We start from the raw sequence: 22,715 nt of genomic DNA on the forward strand, positions 1-22,715 counted from the left end.
TTAGATCAATTTTTGTTTTTGCTTGATCTGAGATGAGGGTGGCTACCCCTGCTTTTTTCTGCTCCACCCTTTTACTTTTAGTTTGAATGTATCACCCTATTTCAGGTGTGTTTCCTGTAAACAACATATAGTAGGATTCTGACTTTTAATCCAGTCTGCTAACTGCTTCCTTTTTATGAGGGAGTTTACCCATTTACATTTATGGTTAGAATGACTAATTCTATATTGCTTGCCATCCTGTTAACCCCTGTTTTTGCTTTTCTCCTTTCCTTCCCTCTTACCCCCCTACCCAGTATTAAACTTGGGAACATCACTTGCTTTTCACAGCCCTCCCTTTTTAGTATCCCTCCCCCACCTTAAAATTCCTCTTCCTATTTTACCCCTTTTTCTCACAATTTCTGTATTCCCTTCCCCTTAGTTTACTCCTTCCCTCTCACTTTTCAATGAAGTGGAAGAAGTTTCACCATAAATCGAATATGTCTATTGATAAACACTATGTTCATCTCCCTCCTTTCTTTCTCTCAGATATAATAGGTTACTTTTGCCTCTTCATGAGATGTAGTACCACCACTTTACCCTTTTTATTTTATAATTTTCTTTCCACCTCTAGGACAAATTATACATGTGTTCTTTACATATCTTTATGGCAGAAATATAGTTCTCAAGATTTCTTTTTACCTTTTTAGAAATCTCTTGGAGTTCTGTATTTGAAGATCAAACATTTTGTATAGGTCTGGTTTTTTATCAAGAATAGATGGAATTATTTTATTTCGTTAAATGCCCATCTTCTTCCCTGGAAAAGGATGCTCATTTTTGCTGGGTAAGTTATTCTTGGCTGCATACCAAGTTCCTTAGCCTTTCGGAATATCATGTTCCAGGCCCTTCGTTCTTTTAATGTGGACGCTGCTAGCCTGGGTTATCCTTATTGTGGCTCCTCCATATCTGAATTGCTTTTTTCTAGCAGCTTCCAGTATTTTTTCCTTTGTCTGATGGTTCTTGAACTTGGCCAATATATTTCTTGGTGTTTTGATTTTAGGGTCCTTTTTAGTAGGTGATCTACTGATTTTTTCAATGTCTATTTTACCCTCTGTTTCCAAACCGTCTGGGCAGTTCTCTTTGATAATTTCCTGGAAAATAGTGTCCAGGCTCTTTTTTTCCTCACATTTTTCAGGGAGTCAGATTATTCTCAAATTGTCTCTCCTGGATCTGTTTTCCAGGTCTGTTGTCTTTCCAATAAGATACTTGACATTCTTTTCAATTGTTTTGTTTTTCTGGTTTTTGCTTGACCACTTCTTGGTTTCTCCTTGAGTCATTCATTTCTACTTGTTTGAGTCTAATTTTCAATGTTGTATTTTCTTCACTCACGTTTTTTATATCTTTTTGTAATTGTCCAATTGAGTTTTTAAATGAGTTTTTTTCTTCTATGGAATTTTTTTCCATTTCATCCATTTTATTTTTTAGGAAACTGTTTTCTTTTTCCAACTCACTAATTTTATTTCTCAATGATTTGTTTTTTTTTTTTTTTTTATCCACTCTGTCTTTAAATGCCTGGGATGACTTCTCCAGACTCTCTTGCCAAGCTTCCCTTTCCTTTTCCCATTTTTCTTCTAGCTCTCTTTTGAGAGCCTTTTTGATTTCCTCTATGAGAGTTTTATGTATTGAGGAGCAGATCATATCCCCCTTAGGAGATTCCTCTGGAGACAGTCTGCTTTTAGTCTCCTCAGGGTTTGAAGTCTGCTCTCTCTCCATACAGAAACTGTCAGTGGTTAGAGCCCTTTTAAATTTTTTATTCATTTTGTCAGAGCGGGACCCAAAGAAAAGAAATTGACAAGAGAAACAATTGGTCTGTTTCTGGGGGGGATGGGGCTGGATGGTGTACCAGGCTTCCTCTACAGACTGCAGGAGATAGTAGTGATGCACTAACAGGACAGAGATGGCTGTGCTGCTTCTATGCTCTGAGGCTCTGAGAAAGCGCTGAGTCACTCTGGGTGGGGGTGGGGGTGGCTGGGTCCCAAGAGACACTAGCTTTCCTGGGTTTTATTCTTCACCTCTGGTGTTTACACCTGTGTTGTTTCTGGCTTGCTGCCAAGACGGAATATTCACACTGGGGTAAAAGTCTTTTTGCAGAAACAGAAGAGATTGCACCCCTCCCCCCTCGGGTATGCACAGTGTGAACTGCCTGCCTTGCTCTGGCTGCTTGCCCTCAGTCTGCACCCAGTCTGTTCATCCCCTTCCCCGAACAAACACAGATCTTTTCTGGCGAATTTCAAGGATCTCTTCTTTTGGTGATTATTTGTGGATTTCTTTTCTGGTCAAGCATTAATTCTGAGGCTTGTCATGAAGTAAGTTCTGAGAGAAAACGTGGAGCTCAAGCAGCTGTCTGCCTCCACGCCACCATCTTGGCCGGAACTCTCTTCTTAAAATTAAACAGAAAGAAATCTGTAGCTGGCATTTTTTTCTGAAATATCCAGGAGAACTAAAAACCAGGGATTTGAATGATTTAGGTCCTGGGGGAGCATCTATCTGTGTATTCATAATAGTCTTCCCACTAAGAATTGTGAATATCAGCTTTGGGAAGGAAGCACAATGAAGTTACATGAGTTATGTGGCCCAAGAGTTAGAAGTGACCCCAAAAACATGACCCAGGAAGCTATCTGTCATAGCTTCTTAGGTGGAAAAACAAAGAATTTCTTAAAACATATATTCTTCTAAATGGATGTCCATCAATTGGAGAATGGTTGGGTAAATTATGGTATATGAAGGTTATGGAATATTATTGCTCTGTAAGAAATGACCAGCAGGAGGAATACAGAGAGGCTTGGAGAGACTTACATCAACTGATGCTGAGTGAAATGAATAGAACCAGAAGATCGCTGTACACTTCAATGTTGTATGAAGAGGTATTCTGATGGAAGTGGATATCTTCAACATAAAGAAGATCCAACTCACTTCCAGTTGATCAATGATGGACAGAAATAACTACACCCAGAGAAGGAACACTGGGAAGTGAATGTAAATTGTTAGCACTACTGTCTATCTACCCAGGTTACTTACACCTTCGGAATCTAATTCTTAATATGCAACAAGAAAATGGTATTTACACACATATATTGTATCTGAGTTATATTGTAATATATGTAAAATGTATGGGATTGCCTGTCATTGGGGAGAGGGTGTGGAGGGAGGGGGGGATAATTTGGAAAAATGAATACAAGGGATAATATTATAAAAAAAATTACTCATGCATATATACTGTGGGAAAAAAATTCTAAATAAAAAACATATATCCTTCAACTCAATTACATGAGCCTCCTGATTGCTTCACAAGCAAGGCTCTCCATCTCTCAGCTTGGGGTATTTTCTTTGGCTCCTGTGCCTAGAATGATCTCCCTCTCAATTCCTTCCAACTTCTTTGTCTTTTTTTAAGTCCCAATCAAAATCCCATCTTCCATAGGTGCCAGTCTTTCATAATTCTAGTGTCTTCCCTCTAATAAGACTTCCCTCTGTTAATCATTTCCTATTTTTTCTGTATATAACTTGTTTATCTATTTGTTTCAAAGTCTTCTCCTTCATTATATTATGTTCTTCTAGAGGAGCTTTTGCTTCTTTTTATCATCTGTGCTTACAACAGTGCCTAGCACATAGAAGATACTTAATAAATTCTGATTTAATTCTGATTGATTCATTGAACTTAAGTTCTTGACCATATTCATAGAGAGGAGGAGTGATATAACCTGTAAGCTTAAGAAATGGGATTTCCTCTTCACTTCCCCTCTCCTTGCTTTGCTATATGAAAAGACACCAAAGTTTCTAGCATGAGCATTTAGTAAATGGTCCTAGATCTGGAAGAGCTGCAAGGGAATTGAGAACACAAATACTGTAATTCAAGGGAAAGAGCAATAGATTCAGAATCAGAGGATGTTGACTTTAGTCCTGACTCTGCCACTTTTTACATGGGGTAACAATGGATACTTTATCCCTGTAGACTTCAGTTATCATCTCTGAAATGAGAGGGGATTTGACTAGCTGACTCATAAGGTCTCTTTGAGACCTAAATCTGTGATCTGTGACATGGAGGAATGATAAAACCTGCCTTAACTTTGCCTTCTGATAGTCATCATTTTACCAGTCTGATAGGGAAAAGAGTTTTCTGACTAACAATATCAATTTAATTTGCCTCCACCCAAGAGAGTGAGATGGTGTTTGAAGTTCTTAAAACCATAAAGTTCCAGACCTTTAAAGGTCCCTGAGGTGAATGGACTCAATGGAATGTTGGGTTATTTTGTTTTCTAGCAACCCAAAGTTTGTTTTCCTTCTGTAAAGAGTATAGGTCCTTGGAGTATAACATAAACCCAGAGGACAGATGTTTTGGGATTCAGTTGGATGTTGAGTTGTCTTTTTCTAGCAGTGCCAAAGTAAATTTTTTTCTCTAAAAATAATAGGGTGCTATCGACAGAAAATTCTCCCTGGATGAGCAGAAGGTGGCAATTACTAAAGAAAAGAGCATTATATTAGTTGCTTCTAGGCTATTTTATATTCATTGTGCAAAACGAACACTTCCCTCTACCAATTATACATTAATTTCTTAAATATGTGCACAGGCACAAAAGATTTCACTTCTACATCTCTAGAAACCAGACAGAAGCAATCTTTTTGACGTTCCCAGAGAACATGGTGGGTGGCAGTAAACTGAGCCAAAAAAAAAAAAAAAAGAATAATTTTTGAGAAGGGTGTGCTGGAGCCAGCTCTAACCACCAATTGTTTAATTTTCAGTGTGAGTATTTACAACTCAGAAATATACAAATCAGGATTAATTTATTGTTTTGTTTATCATCTAGTCTTTTCAGAAAGAGGAGAGTGAAGAAAATGGTAATTATAAATGAAATCTAAAAGTTCAATATGTTGTGGTTTTTTAATTTGGGAAGGTTTGGTTTTTTGTGTTTTTTTTTTTTTTTTTTTTTTTTTTTTTTTTTTTTTTTGCCTTTAAAAAGCTGGTTGTTTAACATTTAGCATCATACCATGGAAAGTTCTGCAAGATTGATCATGTAAATCTAGAGCCTGGAGTGCTAGACTACAGGCTACACATAGTTTGATATTTACACCTTCTTTGGGTTCTATTTGTCTATTTTAAGCCCTGAAATAATTCTATTCGTATTATACACTAGAGTTGCTGTAGTGATTATTTTGGTTAGATTCTCATTGTCCTAAAGTCCTTTAACATTAATTTGGAAGAGTTGATCAAAATTATTACCTTTTTTTAAATGACAAATAGATTACATAGGTTAAATAATTTTTCTAAGGGAAAAAGCTTGATATACTGGAAAGAATTCCTATATAGATTAAATGCAGGACTGCAGAATTTTCTCAACAATAACACAGAACCTCTTTTTATTCTACAATCTCACTTTGTCCCTGAATATCTCTCATTGGACATATGACTCAGGAAGAGCCGTTTGATACAATTGGATCTTGTTCTGGTCTCCAGACCACCCTTCCCTGCTACTCATTATGGTAAGTAAGTTTATGAGTAACCACTTTAAAGCAGCAGTAGCAGGAGATAAGGCTACTTAGGAAAGTTATAAGCAAATCATCCCAAAGATCAAAGGAACATAATGCACAAAATGTATCATATAGTAACCAAAATTCACATCCTAAAAATATGTGCTGAATTAGGAAGAGCTATCCCAGCACTATGGTCAGGGCCTTTAGGTCCTATAATGTGTTTACCTCAGACAAATTCCAGACATCCTCAGTAAGATCAGCAGAATACCAAATGGTATTAATACATTGGAGAGGGAAGAAAATTGTTAATTTTTAAGTTTTACTGACAACTTTGAGATGTTTTATCATGTCTTCATTTTTCTCTATGCTCTGAATTTTCTTTACAATGTCCTCAATTAGCTACCTTCATCTTCTTCCCTTTCCCTTCAACTTCCTTTACATGTTTTCATTCCCCATTAGAACCTAAGCTACTTGCATGTAGTATCTTTCTGCTTGAGTTTGTATTCCCAGCAATTAGCACAATGCCTGCACCAATCTAGTTATTCATAGTAAGCACTTAATAAACATCTGTAGACTTGAGGAGTCAAAGAAATGCTAAGACAGGGAAGGTTCTTTACCTGGGATCCACAGATTTCCAAGGGCTTCATGAATAAGGAGTCCACAAATTTGGATGAGGGAAAAATGTGACTTTATCTTCACTAACTTTTGGCTTCTTTTATAATCAAGTAGGTTTAATGAATCTAAAAAGGGCTTTGGTTTTGTTTGTTTTTGTTTGTTTGTTTGTTTGTTTGTTTTTTGAGAAGGCACCAGTAGGTTTCACCAGATTGTCAGTGGGGTCCATGACACACAAAAGATTGAGTCTGTAAACTGAAGACAAACTTTGGCCCAAAGTATGCTGGCTGTTATTAGTTAGTGCTTGCCAGGGATTTCATATAGTAAACCCTGGGTAAGTCACTTAACCCTGGTTGCCTTAATTCCTTAATTGCAAAATGAGCTATAAACAGAAATAGCAAACTGCTCCAGTATCTTTGCCAAGAAAACCCCAAATGGGATCATAAAGAGTTGAACATAAATGAAATGACTTAACAACAACTAAATTCAGGCAGCCAGGTGACACCATGCATAAAGCACTTGGATAGGAATTGAAATCAGGAAGACTTCATTTTTTTAGTTCAAATCTGATCATAGACACTTACTAGCTATGTGATTCTGGGCAAGTCACTTAATCCTGTTTGCCCCATTCCTCATCATTAAAACTAGAGAAGGAGATGGTAAACCACTCCAACACCCTTGCCAAAAAAACAACAACCCTAAGTGTGGGTCAGGAAGAGTTGAACATGGCTACGACTCAATAACAAAAATTAAAAGGTATGTTTTCATACCTATGAGCATGGGCTGGACAGACTGATGTCTTTCTTAGCACTAGTAGTCAATGTGCACTTTGCTTCACTTTGAGACAAAGCATCAGTTATTGCTGCTGACAATAAAATATAAATATATATATATACATATATATATATATTATGTGTTTTAATCTATCATAACATCATAAATTTAACAAAAAACTTATGAATGTACAATTTTTTTTTAACCATAAAAAGTTTTCAAATTCCTACAAAATGTTCTTTATGAAAAGAATGCTTTTTTTTTTAAAGAGAGAAAAAAATCAAAGACTCAAAGTATAGGTGATTCTTCGCTGTCTAGGGATCGTCAACAACTCTATCCTAACTTATATCTCCTTTATTCTATAGACCTACTTATTCTGAGACATAATAGTATTTAAGATTTGTTTTTACCTCTTCTTTGACATCTTTTTGTATCATGGACTAATTTATCATGGAAGGTCAAGATTACACAAGAGCAAACAACATTGAAAAGACCATAGACATTGATTAACATTATTTGTGTTTATACCTCCAAATGCTAAATTTTTTCCTTTCACATTACATAGAAATTTTTGCATGATACTACCAGTTATACCATTTTTATAGATGTATCTTTCACTCTAGCTTATTTATTTTTCATTTCTCTTGTTTGAATTTATGACCATATAACCTATAATTAAAAGTGACTGATTTCTCTTCTTTTGCAGGCTCATGGTGCTCTGTTATATATAGAAGTGAATCAGAATAAAGTTTCACACATTAGCATGAGAGACACAGCTAGATTCTGGATAGTTTGGGGAGATTGTGAACAGAAGGGTGGAATGTTTTGGAATGTTGTTAGGAAATGACAAAAACATCCAGAATCTAGGTCCATACAAAACCAGAGTTGGAAGCCCAGAAAATTAATTAAGCAAAGGAAAAAACTTGCAAGCAAAAGGAAGCAAGATTTATTTGAGAACACAACATGGCTCCACATGGAAATCAGGTATGTTCAAACTCTAATTCCACACTTAAAATTCCAAATGATCTTATATTCGCATTACTCAACCAAACTCAGAAATCTCAAGTAATATTTCTGCAGTTCAGTTGTAACTTCACGGATGTGTCCTCCACTGATGCTATCTTGCTTGAAATTTGCACTGGTGACCTCAAGCTCATTTTGGAGAATACTGAGTGACAGATATTGTAAACATCCTACACTCTCAGCTGTGGAAAGTGAAAAAGCTGGGAGAAGGCTGTTTACTCTGTCTGCCTTGGAAATCAGCTGAAAAGAAGAGAATCAAGGGCATTCTTATGTATATATGTGTCTCTTGCTGCAATTATTATTGCTGTTTGTACCAGAGGTCAAATTTGTAAAAAAGTGGGGAAGAAAGGGGTTGTCTGGGTCATGAAAGAAATGTGACAAAATTATCTCCACACATTTGACATTGTTTAGGGGAAAAAAGATTCACAATCACCTGAGAAAGCTACATAATTCATATTCTTCTACTGTAGAAGCCTTACATCAATAACAAAAAAATATATATGTGTGCTAACCAAAATATTCTATAGGCAGCTTAAGTAGCATATTTGCTCAGAGTTGAGCATTTCTAAAATAGAAACACAAGTCTGGGATTTACCAAAATTTGTTAATCACCAAAATCTGCAAGGCTTGGAGAAGGCAAAAAAAAAAAAAGTAACCTTTTATACCTGAGTTTCCATCTTACTAAGCATGTACATATGTACAGCCTAAATAAATACAAAATAATCCAAATTATTTTTTAGAGAAAACCTATTATTTTAAAATGACAGCAATTTCTTAAAACCTGTGTGGCTAAGGCACTTACTTTCCTCAAGTCTCAGTTTCCTTATCTGTAAATCCAATTGCTTTTAAGGTCTTTTCCAGATGTAGATATATGACCCTAATGTTCAGTAGGTATACGCATAAAGGATGTTTTTCAAAGCAAGCCTCCAGATGTCAGAAACATAGGATAAGACTGAGTGCATAAAGGAAGAAAATAAGCATTTATTAAGTACTCACTATGTTCTAGGCGCTGAAATTTGTAAATATGATCTTATTTTATATTCAAAACAGCTCTCAAAGGTAGGTACTATTGTAATTCCTGTTTTGTAGTTGAGGAAACAAGACAGATAGAGATTAAGTGATTTGCCCAATGTCACATAACTAATTAGTGTCTGAGGCTGGACTTGAACTCTCCTCCTGACTATCACACACTATAAAGGAGAATTAAGAATTATCAGCTGGTCGTATGTATATATGTATACATATATGCATATATATGTATGCATAATAAAACATTCTTTTTAAAATTAAATAATTAGCTTAATGCTTCTTTAGAAGATGAAAAAGAAAATAGTCTGCTATCCTACTTTGGTTATATTGCTCTAAGATATTATTATCATGTGGGGCTTCCTACTGTTTTTTCAACTATTAGAATGACATTTTACATTCTCCCCCATGAAAAAAAAGCCAACTTGGAAGCAGGTAGAGATCTTTACTTTGGGTTTTGCTGTTTTCTTTCTGTATTTAGAAACTGCATTGTGTTGCCAGTGGCAGGTGATTTTGAGGAAATGTTTGAACAAGGCCCGAGTTTACTGGGGTTGGGAGTAACTCTTGATCGCCCTGCTTAGCAACTGCAACTTTGCAGTGTCATGAACCTCTTTAGATCCCTGAGACAATGCTCTGCTGTGCCTCAAAGAAGCAGCTATTGTAGGCATTAAATTTGCCTTCTGCCAGGAGTTGAAAGCATAGGAGGGTGTTCAAAGGAATCTTATAGATAATGGGGGGAAAAGGCAAGGGGTGGAAAAAGGGGAAATGGAATGGGTCTGCTTTTGTTTAACATTTTAGAAAGCCTGTTTTCATGGAAAAGGAAAAACCCCAGTCTTTTTTGGATATACTTGAAAGTGATTTTTCCAGGATAGCTCTACTATGGAAGGACAAAATTTTAATACTCCACTAAAATAGTGGAGTACATTTGTCTTCTTGTTTCTTTATGAACTTTAAATGAAGGCTTTAAAAATATTTCTAAGCTATTTTTACAGAGATTTTGGTTTTTGTTGTTGTTGTTTAATTAGTAAGAAGTATAGGTCCATGGAAAAGAGAAAGAATAGCAAAGTAAAAAGGAAAGGAGAGAGGAAGAAAAGAAAGGAGGAGGGGACGGAGGAAAGAAGGAAGGAAAGAAAAGAGGGAGGGAAGGCTACTGAAAGTGCTTTTTAAAAAATGCACAGAAATTAACTGAAGGGAGTCCAGAAAAAATCACATATAAGCAAGACAGTTTTGAAAATTACATGTTGAATTTATTGTGTTTTAAAGAAGGAAAGTAAGTGCTAATTAATAGTGGTTTGTGTACAGTTGTTTTTCTTTTATACTGTGCTTATGGAAATACTCATTTTATTTGGCATTTTTTGGTTCAGAATAAATTATATTTAAATGTTTTCAAAATATTGCCAGATATTCTTGCAGAGCAACATTATTCCAGATGTTTTACAATTTTCACTAAATTACTTTATGATAAATAATTCTGTGATGGTTGATTTCCTGTGGACAGGGCTTTTAAAGAGACCTTTGTGCATATTTATTTGAGATTATACTTTTGTTTTTGAATGTATTCTCAGTAGATATAAGATGATGTTTTAAATGTCCATATCACATCAGCTGTTATACTTTGTATATAAATATATATATACATATATGTAACATTGTAACATTTATGTTTAAACATAATGTCTTTGTATGCTATAAACAAAAATATGCATTAGAATCTATTAATTTACTATTTTAAATTATTTCTATAGAGGTTTAGATGATATATGTTTATGGAAAGAAAAACTTTGTTAAGCAAACTCTAGAAAGTGAAAAATGAGAATAATATTTTATGTGAGAGAACAAACTGTTCTCAAGTTTAAAACATTTCATATAAACAATCTACTAGTTATGTCATTATTAATCTCTTTAAAGAGATTAGCATAATAGCACTATGTTAGTGCTAGTAGCACAGTAGCACAATTTAGCAATACTTTGCTAAATTAACTTGATTTACAAATTTTAAAATAAAATAACTTCTTTTAAAAAGAAATACATTATCTAATTAAAATTATATGATTCTTTTTTTTTTTAAATAGTTGTAATGTCGATGACTCACTTTCTACTTGTCATGATTGGTCAGGTTTTATTTCATAATGATATATTAATTTTTATTTTGTCTATATATTTTATATACTATATTTTGTAGTCTTTCCACCAAAGTAAATGCAAAATCTTCTCTGGATTTCCCTGAAGAGTCATAGACTCTTGGAGTGATCAAATTGTTTGGGAAACATCTAGTCCAACTCCTACCTGAAATGTGAATTTCTATAAGCATTAGTTAGGCCTACCAAAATGGTCACTTCCAGTGACAGAAACTTAATTACCACTTCATTTAAGTTCTTACTATTTAGTCCAAATCTGTCTCCTGGTATTTATTACCTAGAAGATTTAGATTCTGCCTACTAAAGTCAAATTCAATTTCATAAACATTTAAGAATGTAATATGAGCAAAGAACTGTGTTGGACCTGGAAATACAATAAGTTCCACTGTAATGCTTGTTTTGAAAACAGCTTGTTGCAAGTTGACCGATATATTTTATTAGGGAATAATTTGAGTATAGGGCAAATGTTGATTTTGCTCACGTGAAATTTCCTTTGTAAGAAAGAACAAAAATTTAGAAAATTGCATCCCATTGAAGTGAGCTGCATGGGAATACACAAATTACATACAGATATACAGAAGAGGATAGTGAACCCTACCCAACATATGTGATCTTACAATTTTCAGCATACTTTACTGTAACTTACAATCTATAACATTCCAAAACTCACAACCACAAACCTACTTTAAGATAAAGTGCCATATTGTATATTCACTTGGAATATGAACTGTGGGCTGCTGAGGAGTACTGGTCAGCACCCCACCCTTCCCTCTACCTTCTGCTCTGGCCTGGGGGACTTAAGTGTCTTGGAGGCCACTTTTTCATCTATATGGGACTGCTTTGCAAACAGTAAGTTTAGCAACAACTCAAGGTTGCTGTCTTTGCTGCTATTTACTATAGTCTTAACCATTTAAATTTATGCTGTCCTTTTAAAATTAAAATTAAAATTTCTATCTTTTGGGGGGCAGGTAACTGGCTCAATGGACAGAGTTAGGAAGACTCATCTTCCTGAATTCAAATCTAGTCTTAAACACTTAAGAACTGTGTGACTGTAGGTGACTTAACTTTGCCTCAGTTTTCTCATCTGTAAAATGATATGGAGAAGGAAATAACAAACCACTTCAGTATTTCTTCCAAGAAAACCCCAAATGGAGTCAGGAAGAATTAAACATGACTGAAAACAACTGAGCAGCAAAAAAAAAAAAATATTAATGTGTCATTGATGAAGTTTTTTAATGTTGGTTCATTTTTCCCAGAAGTCTTGTGGTGTTTATGCGATTTTGCATATCTTAATGATTTTTAGGAATGCTTATATCACATTATAGTATAACTCTGACATTCCACCATTCTGGTGCAAGCCCTATATAGCCAGACTCAGGATATATAGCCCCTCAGGCCTGAACTATAGCCAGAGTTTGCTGGGTGAATTTGCCTGTTTCTTTCTTCCATCCTCCATTCATCCATTCAAGTGATTTTCTTGTTAAACTGTGAGCTCCTTGAAAACAGGAACTATCTTTTGCCTCTTTTTTGAATCCTTACCACTTAACATAGTACCTGGCCCATAATAGGCACTTAATAACTATTTATTGGGGGTAGCTAGATGGCACAGTGGATAGAGCAACAGCCATGACTTCAGGAGGACCTGAGTTCAAATGTGGCCTCAGATACTGGCCAGTAATACTGGCCTTAATACTTCCTAGCTGTGTGACCTTGGGCAAGTCATTTAATCTCAATTTTCTTAGCAAGAAAATAAATAAAAAACTGTTTATTGATTGATGGATTAAATCACTGTACAATTCTATAAAAGTTGGAGGTGGGTACAAGGATATACTGGTAAATATTTAACAACTGGCTCTTGTAAAAAGAAAAGTTGGTCTGACATACTTGATTCTTATTTATTTTTAGAGGCAATTGGGGTTAAGGGATTTGCCCAGGGTCACACAGTTAGTAAGTGTCAAGTATCAGAGTCCACATTTGAACTCAGTTAGTCCTGACTGCAGGAACAATGCTGTATCCACTGCAAAACCTAGCTGCCTACACAACATATTTTAAAATTAATCTTCATTCTTAACATGTTCTCCATCTTCTTAAGTCTCTAGACAATCAAGAAAACAACAAATCAAGCCCTGATTTGTAACACTGACCAATTTCTAAGGTATATGCTTACAATGAAAATGTAACAATTGATCAGACAATATAAGCTGGCTCCAGCTCACCCCAGGTGGCTGTCCTAGCTTCATAAATACTAGGAATATAAGGAGTCTCAGGGGCAGGTTGAGAGAGTGGATTCCATGTTTGGAAGACAGTTCAAAGGCACAGAGATTGAATGTCAAGCTCAGGGAACAACAAATGGGCCCGTATAGTTGGAATTTGGACATTTTGAAGGGGAATTATCTTAAACTTGGAGAAATTGGCTAGAGAAAAGATTATAGGTTACTTTAAATGCCAAGTTTAAGAGTCTGTATTTAATTTTGCTATCATTAAGGAGTCTGAAATTTTTGACTTGGGAAATGAAATAATCAGGGGTTTGGAAGACCAATTTAACATTTAGAAAATAGAAGCATTTATACAGCAGTTTAAAGCACTATGCTAAGTGCCTTACAAATATTATTTCATGCTGTCCTTACAACATCCCTGTGAAGTAGGCAATTTTATGATTCTGTTTTAAAGTTGAGGAAGGTAAGGAAAGTAAAAGTTAACAGATTTTCTCAGGGTCACATAACTAAATAAATATCTGAGGCACAATATGAACTCAGGTTTTCTTGGCCAGACCCAGACCGCTGTTTACTTAACTGCCTAAAAAAGAATATTTTCTTTCTGATAGCAGACTTAACAGACCAAGTACAAAATGTAGAAATGTTGCATCTGCACTTCAGCAAGGTAAGTGCTGACACCTCTTGATATTCTTTGGTACAAAAATCTATGAAAATCATAAATTGATGCTAAGATAAAAGTATGAATTGGAGGGGATGATGGTAATGGTGATGATAACAGTTGTAATAGTTGTCATTGTTTATAATACTATAATATTACTAATAGTCATTGTTCAGTTGTTCCAGTCATGTCTGACTCTTTGTGACCCCATTTGGGGTTTTCTTGGCAAAGATGATGGAGTGGTTTGCCATTTTCTTCACCAGCTCATTTTACAGGTGAGGAAACTGAGTTAAACAGGATAACTTGCAGGGTCACAGCTACTAATTGTGTGAGGCTAGAGTTGAATTCAGAAAGGTGAGTCTTACTGACTTCTGGTGCTCTATTTACTGAGTCATCTAGTGATATAATTTTGCTTTAAATTTTCCATATTGTTTTATATGCATAATCTCACTTTAATCTTATAAAATGCTGAAAAGTAGTATTCCTATTTTAGAGAGGAAGAAATTTAAGCAGTGGTGGTGTAAGGAGAAAATAGGATGGAAGGTGTGATCAACAAAACTAAAAATAATTGCTAACATTGTATCACATAGTACTTTAGGGTTTGCAAAGTATGTTGCACGTTATTTGGTCCTCACAACAACTCTGTGAGATTAGTGCCATTATTATCTTCATTTTACAAATGCAGAAACTGAGGGAACCAGAGTTTAAATGACTTGCCTAGAGTCACACAGCTAAAATAGGTAAAGCAGTATTTTTATTTGGGTGTTCCTTATTTCAGGTCCAACATTTCAAGGACCTGGCCCCTTCAATTGCTGGTTCTCTTCTTAATATCGTGCCCAACTGAATGTAATGCTCTGGATCTGTTTTAACCTATGTACAATACTTAACTGTGAGTAATAAGTATTATCCCAAGTATTTATTACCTCACTTACTCTAGAAATTATATTTCTCTTTTCATTGTTATTGTTTAATTCTGTACTTCGCACTCTCAAGTAATCATTGAATCAACATGTTTTAAGTCAGGATATCAGGCCATTTTCCACCTGTGAAGTTTCTGTTGTTTGTTTTTGTTTTACACAAACTGCTTTTTAGGAAACTGATTTTTTGGACCCAACTAACTTTTACATTTTTATTACAGTCCACCCTCTTAGATTTAGCACAGACATCTATTCTGTGAAATCCTTTTTACATTCAGCATATTAACTAGCCCTCCTATGTTTATGTCTTAAAGTTATTAAATTTAATGTCATCTATGTCATCCTCAGAGTCATTGATAAAAATGTTGAACAGCATAGAATTATTTGGTTCTTCCCTTTTTCTTGATATCAGTCCATTATCTGCCATCCATCTTTTTATGCAAAACTATCAGAAGATTTCACCAGATATCTTGCCGAAGTTCAGATACATTTTATCTATAATATTCCCTTAGTCTACTAGTTTAATGTCAAAAAGCAGATATCTTTTTTTAGGCAATTAAGTGGATAAAGCCTTGATCTGGAGTCAAGAAGAACAGAGTTAAAATATCACCTCAGACATTTACTAGCTAAGTGACTTTTAACAAATCATTTGATTTTGGTTTGCCTCGGGGTTTTTTGTTTTGTTTTGTTTTTAACTCTAACATGAGGAATAGCATCTTCCTCACAAGGATGTTGTAAGGATAAAATGAGATTTGTAAAATACTTAGCATGGTACCAGGTACATAGTAGATAATATATAGTCATTTCCTTTCCCTTCTGGGAAAAAAGAGCAAATAAAATTAGTCTAAACTGACTTGTTCTTAGTGAACCCATGTTGGCTTCTAGGAATCAGTGCTTCCATTTTCTAAATGTTCCCAACCACATATTTAATAATATGTTCTATAGTTTTATTTCAAAGCTCCCCTCTGCTCTACATTTTACAAATATCAAAGAGAGGTCTTCTAAATACAATACTTGTGTTTTCTTTAGGGCATGTGACCACTGACCAGCTCAGTCATTAAAAATCTGCACAGCTGGAAATTTAGTTGCAAATCCTGTCTAAACAGTGACTAGGAGGAAGCCAAGCAACATTTTGCTCTGCTTCCTTTCAATATTTCCTGCCTCCTTTAATAAAACAATACCCTAGGAAATCTCCAATTCAGCATGTACAAAGACACTTTCAGTAATATTTTAGGACACCATAAACTCTCAAAGACTGTATTCAGAAAAACTTTGTCCTTCCTTCAGAACATCTTACTACCTCCACAGGACCCTAGCTCCCTGGGGAAGCCCAGTGGTCCATTCATTTCCTCTTCTGCCTCTAATTTCTCCCCCCACCCCCCTAAAAAAAATGACATGAAGGGAACAAGGCACAAAATATTGGTGTCAGGAACCCTTCATCTTTTCTCATTTGCTACTGCAATTTCCACAGCCTGTTTTACATATTATAGAAAGGATCAAAACATTAATAATTTAATTGGCTTACCATCAATTTAGTTGACTTTTCTAAGGTCATCTGAGCCATTAGTGGCTACATTTGAACTAAATACAAAGTATTATAATCAGATCTGAGGATGATAGTTTTAAGAAGGATTGGATAAGCTGGAGAAGAAAACAGAAGAGGACCACAAAGTTGGTAAAGGAATTTGAGTCTATGTTATGAGTTCAATTGAAGGAAGTGGAGATATTAAAGCTGGAGCTGAAAAGATTTAGGAACATGATAGCTATGTATTTCCATAGCTACTGTATGAAATAGCTAATTTTTATATAGTACTTAATATGTGTGCTAGGCACAGTGCTAACAAAGCACTTTGTCATTATTTCATTTGCTCCTCATAACCATCTTTGGAAGAATTAATATTATTCCCATTTTATAGATGGGGAAACTGAGGCAAGAAAGTTTTGTCCAGGATCGTAGCTAGTAAATGTCTGAGTCAGATTTTGAATTCAAAGTCTTCATGACTCCAGGCCTAGTACTTTTTCCACTATACTATCTAGCTCTACCATATGATATATAAATATAAATACATATGATATATATGTATATATACATACACAGAGTGGAGGTGTTAGAAAAGATTCAGAGAACATGATATTTTCAAGTACTTGAAAGGCTGTTATATGAAAGAAAAGAGTTACTCTGTTTTACCCCACAGGGGTTATCCAGAATAATGGAAACTCCAAGGACATAAATTTAAGCTTGATATCAGGAAAACTTCCTAATAATTAGAGCTGTGAAAAAGCAGAAAGTGCTATCTCAAGAGGTTGTGGATATTCTTTTCTTGGAGGCTTTTAGGTGAAAATCAGATGAGTCTTCATCTGTTATATTGTTATAGGAATTCATTTTTTTCTCTTGGTTTGAATTAGATTCATGCTGAAGTCCCTTGTAAGTCTCAAATTGTATAAAATAGATTTTACAAGCTTCTAACTTCTTTTCTAGTGCTTTTTTCCAGATATATATCCATCGCCAAGAATGTGGAGAAAAAACATGCATCTACTTCAATACCCAGTTTGATAAGGTTTTAAAGGATCCCACCCTGTAGAGTGAAGCATGCCAAAAGAATTTTCATTTAGATGTTCATATTTTTAACTTTTTAAATGCTTGCAACTATTCTTATTTTTGCCTTTGAAGGGTAAAAATTTCTTGAGATTATTGTTTTCCTTCTAATTTACCTAAGGCAAAACAATTTGCAATGTGCTCTTTTATAAGTTAAGCACAAGCTCAACACCTCAGTATTATTCCTTGAAGGCTAACACTGAATATTTTAAATGCTGAATGCTGAGGGATATGTTTTTTGTGTGTCAATTTTATTTATAAAAATTTCATATATTTAATTAATTAAAACTTTGAAATCTCTCTGGTACCTTTCTTAAATTGTTGCACTACCCTAACACACTACAGCTCATGCACTCCACTGGTATCATTCCATGTTATTTAAAAAAAAAAAGTGAGAAAAACTCTTGCATTTTGGGTAGAACTTTGGGTGTGAAATTATGAGGGAACATGTACAACAGATAAAGAATAGTAAAGTATGAATGGGCTATGGTCTTCATCCCTGAAGGAAATACCATACCAGTGAGATTATAGATCTATTTTAATATTTGAAATATTTGAGTGCCCTAACTAGTACCCATATAATCTGAAAGAGTTAAGTTAGAGAATCCAGATTATCTTAAAAGAAATGACAATTATATAATTTAAATTGCCAACAAACTGCCTGGAAAATTGCATCATAATCCCTAAGTAGCTGCCTAACATTCCATAATGTTGAGAATATCAAATGCCAGTGGAAAGTCAGGTATCACTCTCATTGCTTTTTCCTTTTGGTTCAGAGAGAAACAACATTTCTTATTATGACTTCAAAGAGTCTTACAGGCCAGCCACATATACTTACGGTTCTGGAATATGATTTGCTCAAGAATCAGACTATGGGACTTCCTCTCATTATATTAGAATCACACATAGCAATTTTGGCATTCAGGAAAAAACAGATGAAAAGAACCTTCAAATCAACTTTATAATCAATCAATAATCTAAGTGCCTATGTGCCAGGTAGTGTGCTTTGTGATTTGTGAGGTGAAAATTATATTAGCAGGTAAGATAAATTTAATTGGGCAAGAAGTATACCATCTAAAGGCAAGCAAACAAGATGGTACAAAATGCCATATGAGAAAACATTTGGGGAAATGGAGATATTTAATGTTACTATACATTTTTTCTATATTGCTGAAGGAGTATAGTATTAAATATGTATTCCATCATCTAAATTTGAGTGCCCCTGGGGCACAGACCTGGTTCATTCTGCCTAGTTACAGCTCTCCATTGCACAATCCCAATTCAGCTACAGATAGCTAAGCAAGATTAAGAAGTTTAAAAGTTTCCTTGTAAACACTACTTCTCCATGGCCTTTGATTTTAAAGATAGTATTGGACTCCTGATACTATATAGACCTATAGGATACTGCCACTCATAGCTGGTTCTTTCCCATTATGCCAGTATAATAATTTGTGTTTAATTAGCCATCATAGATAAAAAGTAAGTTCTTGAGGAGCAGAAATTGTCTCACTTTGATCTTTGTATCCTGAGAACTTCAGATCTTACCTGGAGCATTGTTATTGTCCAATCATTTCAGTTTTGTCCAAGTCTTTGTGGGTTTTAGGGTTTTTTTGGCAAAAATACTAAAATAGTTTGGCATGTCCCTCTCCAGCTCATTTTACAGATGAAGAAATTGAGGCAAATAACCAAGAGACATTGACTTTTCCAAGGTCACAGAGCTAATAAGTGTCTGAGAGGTCCAGTGTTCTATATACTACATCAACTTGATGTCCATATACAAGGCACATAGTGAACATTTAATAAATGCTTCTTGCTTGATTACTAGTTGCAGTTCCAAACATGTTCTTTGACTTTGCTTCATGACCTCTGAGGCTACATGGTCATTTATTCACATTAGTGCATTCACTAATTCTTCACATAATTCTTAATTGTTTTATGCCAGACCATTCTGTCTTTTGTCCATTTCTTCCTTTTTCTCTGAAATTGTACTTCAATGAGCTAGTCACTATGATTCATACAAAGTATAACTGGTTAAGTAGCCATCCAGTTGTCACTTATCCTTTTTTTCTTATCCTTTCAAGCAGATCAAGGATGGCTTGATTGCCAATTGTAGTATATTGCCTTTTTTTCCAGGACCTCACTGCCAGTGACTGGTGTTACTTTTCCATGTTATGTATGGCAACAGTGAAATGACTTAAATAATTATATCTGACATCAACAGGTCCAAGTTCAAAAGCATGCAATAGGTACAACATGGCCATCCCTAATCATTTAATTTGGCTGGGACTAGATGCTTTAATAGGTGCTGACAGTTTTTTGGGGGGAGGAAGGTGTTTTGGGCTTTATTATTTTTAAACTCTAAGACAACTATCAATAATATATTTCAAGATGAGTGATTTGATTAAAATATTCTCTTTATAAAATGTCTGGTTACCTATAACAGGACTTCTTAAACTTTTCCCACTCACAACCAGAGAAATTTTTTACATGATTCCTGATAAATAGGTATATAAAATAGATATTCAAATCAAACATATACTGATAATGAATCATAATTTCACAACCTCTACATTCAGTTGTGAGACCCCATAGTTTAAGAATCTAGAACCTGTTTTCTTTATATAGTTTAGTATGCAGTTTTATTCTTTGTTAGATTTAATGTTACTTCTCCATCATATTAACTCTATAAATAACCCACAATCATGACCATATCATTTGTTTTACACAAAATCATTAGATAATGTGTGTTATCATGTGTGAATCCAGAATTGTGTGTGGCTGAAATTCATACTGGGAATGTGCCAAACAGCATCTATTCCGGCTTGTGAATATGAGAGAACAGGCTGTGATATCTCTGAACAACAGAACTCCAACATGATAATGAGCTTATGAACCTCTATCCAGGGACTAGGTACTAGTAAAGACTAAATATTGAAAAGCCTTGGAACTCTGCCATTGGGGATATGCCACTGATCTCTATCAGCACATTTGTGGGCATTAGCATAATTGGGAAAAGACATGGCTCTTGCCCTCAAATATTGTATCACTTGAATAAACTGTTTCACTTGATTCTACAACTAGCAGTTTCAAAGTATATGTCATGAGGTTGATAGTTTGTTGGGGATTTTTTGTTTTGTTTTTTTTTAAGTTTAGAAGTTTCCACTTGTGACTTTACATCATCATACATGGAAAATTCTTTAAGATGGATACTAATAATTTTGTACATTATCACAAAAATTTTGAGCCTATCTAAAACTATTGTTATCCTTAATATATAAGTAAAAGAAAAATGAAAATGCAGTATGTGTGTAAATATAAATGAATTTAAATTTGAAAAGATGGTTAATAAATTATGCAATGAAGTTTAATAAAAATAGTGTTACCAGGGGAATCAAGAAAAGTACTTTCAAAAGAAAAGTTTTCTTGGGCACTGCTTTTTGTTGTTGAGTTGTTTTTCAGTTGTGTCCAACTGTTCATGTCCCCATTTGGAGTTTTCTTGGAAAAGACAATAAAGTGGTTTGCTTTTTCCTTCTCTAGTTTATTTGACAGATGAGGAACTGAGGCAAACAGGGTTAAATGACTTGCCCAGGGTCACATAGCAAATAAGTCTGGGGTCATATTTGAACTCAGGCCTGGTGTTCTAATCATTGTAACACCTAGCTGCCTCAGGTACTGCTAGTGCCCTAAATTTAAATGAGGTAATGTTCTTAAAACTTTAACCCAAATTCCACAAATATACAAGAACCATCATGTATATATGAGTGGATTTTTATGAATCATACATCTTCAAAATACAAATGACTAATCTCATTCTTTTCTGTAAACTACACAAACACAAATTAAACTTTTTCATGTTTCCAACCAAAAAAAAAAAAAAAAAAAAAAAAGATTCTTTGATGGTTTGGGTAGAATTGACATTTTCCTGTGGTGATACAACTGTTTTGTTTTTGTGTGTCTTTAAGAGATTTTTACTTCCTTTAAGAAATAAAAGAAAGAGTGGATGAAATTATATTGCTATGTGTGAACTGTGATTCTTCCAATAGGCCTTTGATGCAAGGTCTATTTAATTACAGTAAGTCTTTGGTTTTTTTTTTTTTGTTTTTTTTTTAATTTTTCTTTAGGAGTGAGAAAGTTGATTTGAATTCAGTTATGATGTTCTTGTGATCACAAGCTCTTGAACTTCCTTTTTTCCTATCATATCATATCAAATATCATATCAAATAATACATGTATTTACATGTACATTTTATTCTATCATCACTAAATGTATAATTACACATTCATAAAATATTTTAAGATTTATATAGCTCTGAATAGTTCTGTGAGGGCAATATTATAAGTTTTATTCACCCCATTTTACAGATTCTCTCTGATTAGATAATTAAGTCCAAAGCCTGGAGACAAAAAAAAAAAAAAAAAAAAAAAAAATTGTTTTTGCTATCTTAATTTGAAATCGTCTTTTCTTGAATATATATTATAACTCCTATACCATCCATGAAAGAATGTGATAAAATATGTTTATATTGCTACTCATATGTGAGAATATTCAAGATATATATGTTTGTAAGTATAATGTGTGCATAAAATGTATAAGGACAATTAGGTGATACAGTGGATAGAGTGCTGGGCCTAGATTCAGAGAGACTCATCTTCTGAGTTCAAAAATGGCCCCAGATACTTAGCTCTGTGACCCTGAGCAAATGACAGTGTTTTTCATTTATAAAATGAGTTGGAAAGGTAAATGACAAATACTCCAATATTTCAGCCAAGAGCCTCCCAAATGGAATCACAAAGAACTGGAAAGAACTGAAACAGTTGAACCAGGTACATACTATGTATATGTTTATATGTATGTAGGATACTATTTGTATATATGTATGTAGGTATGCACACACACATACATATATATGCACACACAGATTTGTGTGTATACACTAATATTGATCAGAATAAGAAAATTCCATGGGCCATTCCAAGAAGTCAAATGCTAATAGTTTCAAAAAATAATATTAGTGATGTAAATGTGGAGTTACCTGATTATATAAATAAAATAAACAATGAAATCTATGAGAAGATACTAGTGAACCAGTCATAAAAGACTTGGTTTTAAGTTAAAAAAGCAGAGAGATAGCAAAATTAGTTCACTCAGCTTTCTTTCTTTCTTTCTTTTTTTTTTTTTTAAGATCAGTTATCTGAATTTAGATAATTATTATAGTGACTTTGAATCAAGATATATATATATATATATATATA

The 22,715-nt window shown here is 34.3% G+C and overlaps 1 protein-coding gene across 2 annotated transcripts in view; it reads left to right on the forward strand.

Moving 5' to 3' along the window:
- LOC141566241 (uncharacterized) overlaps positions 1–20,851 on the forward strand; it is an 89,348-nt gene extending 68,497 nt beyond the window's left edge. Inside the window, exons 4-5 of one of the 2 annotated variants that reach the window (XM_074310557.1) lie at positions 5,444–5,511; positions 7,595–7,729. In XM_074310557.1, the coding sequence (XP_074166658.1) occupies positions 5,444–5,511; positions 7,595–7,619 (93 nt within the window). In that variant the 3' untranslated portion in view covers positions 7,620–7,729. Of the gene's footprint in view, positions 1–5,443; positions 5,512–7,594 lie in introns of both variants that reach the window. The other variant, XM_074310556.1, reaches the window with a different exon arrangement.
- Positions 20,852–22,715: the final 1,864 nt, after the last annotated feature.

Source organism: Sminthopsis crassicaudata, chromosome 4 (assembly GCF_048593235.1).
Source record: "Sminthopsis crassicaudata isolate SCR6 chromosome 4, ASM4859323v1, whole genome shotgun sequence".
Taxonomy (NCBI): domain Eukaryota; kingdom Metazoa; phylum Chordata; class Mammalia; order Dasyuromorphia; family Dasyuridae; genus Sminthopsis; species Sminthopsis crassicaudata.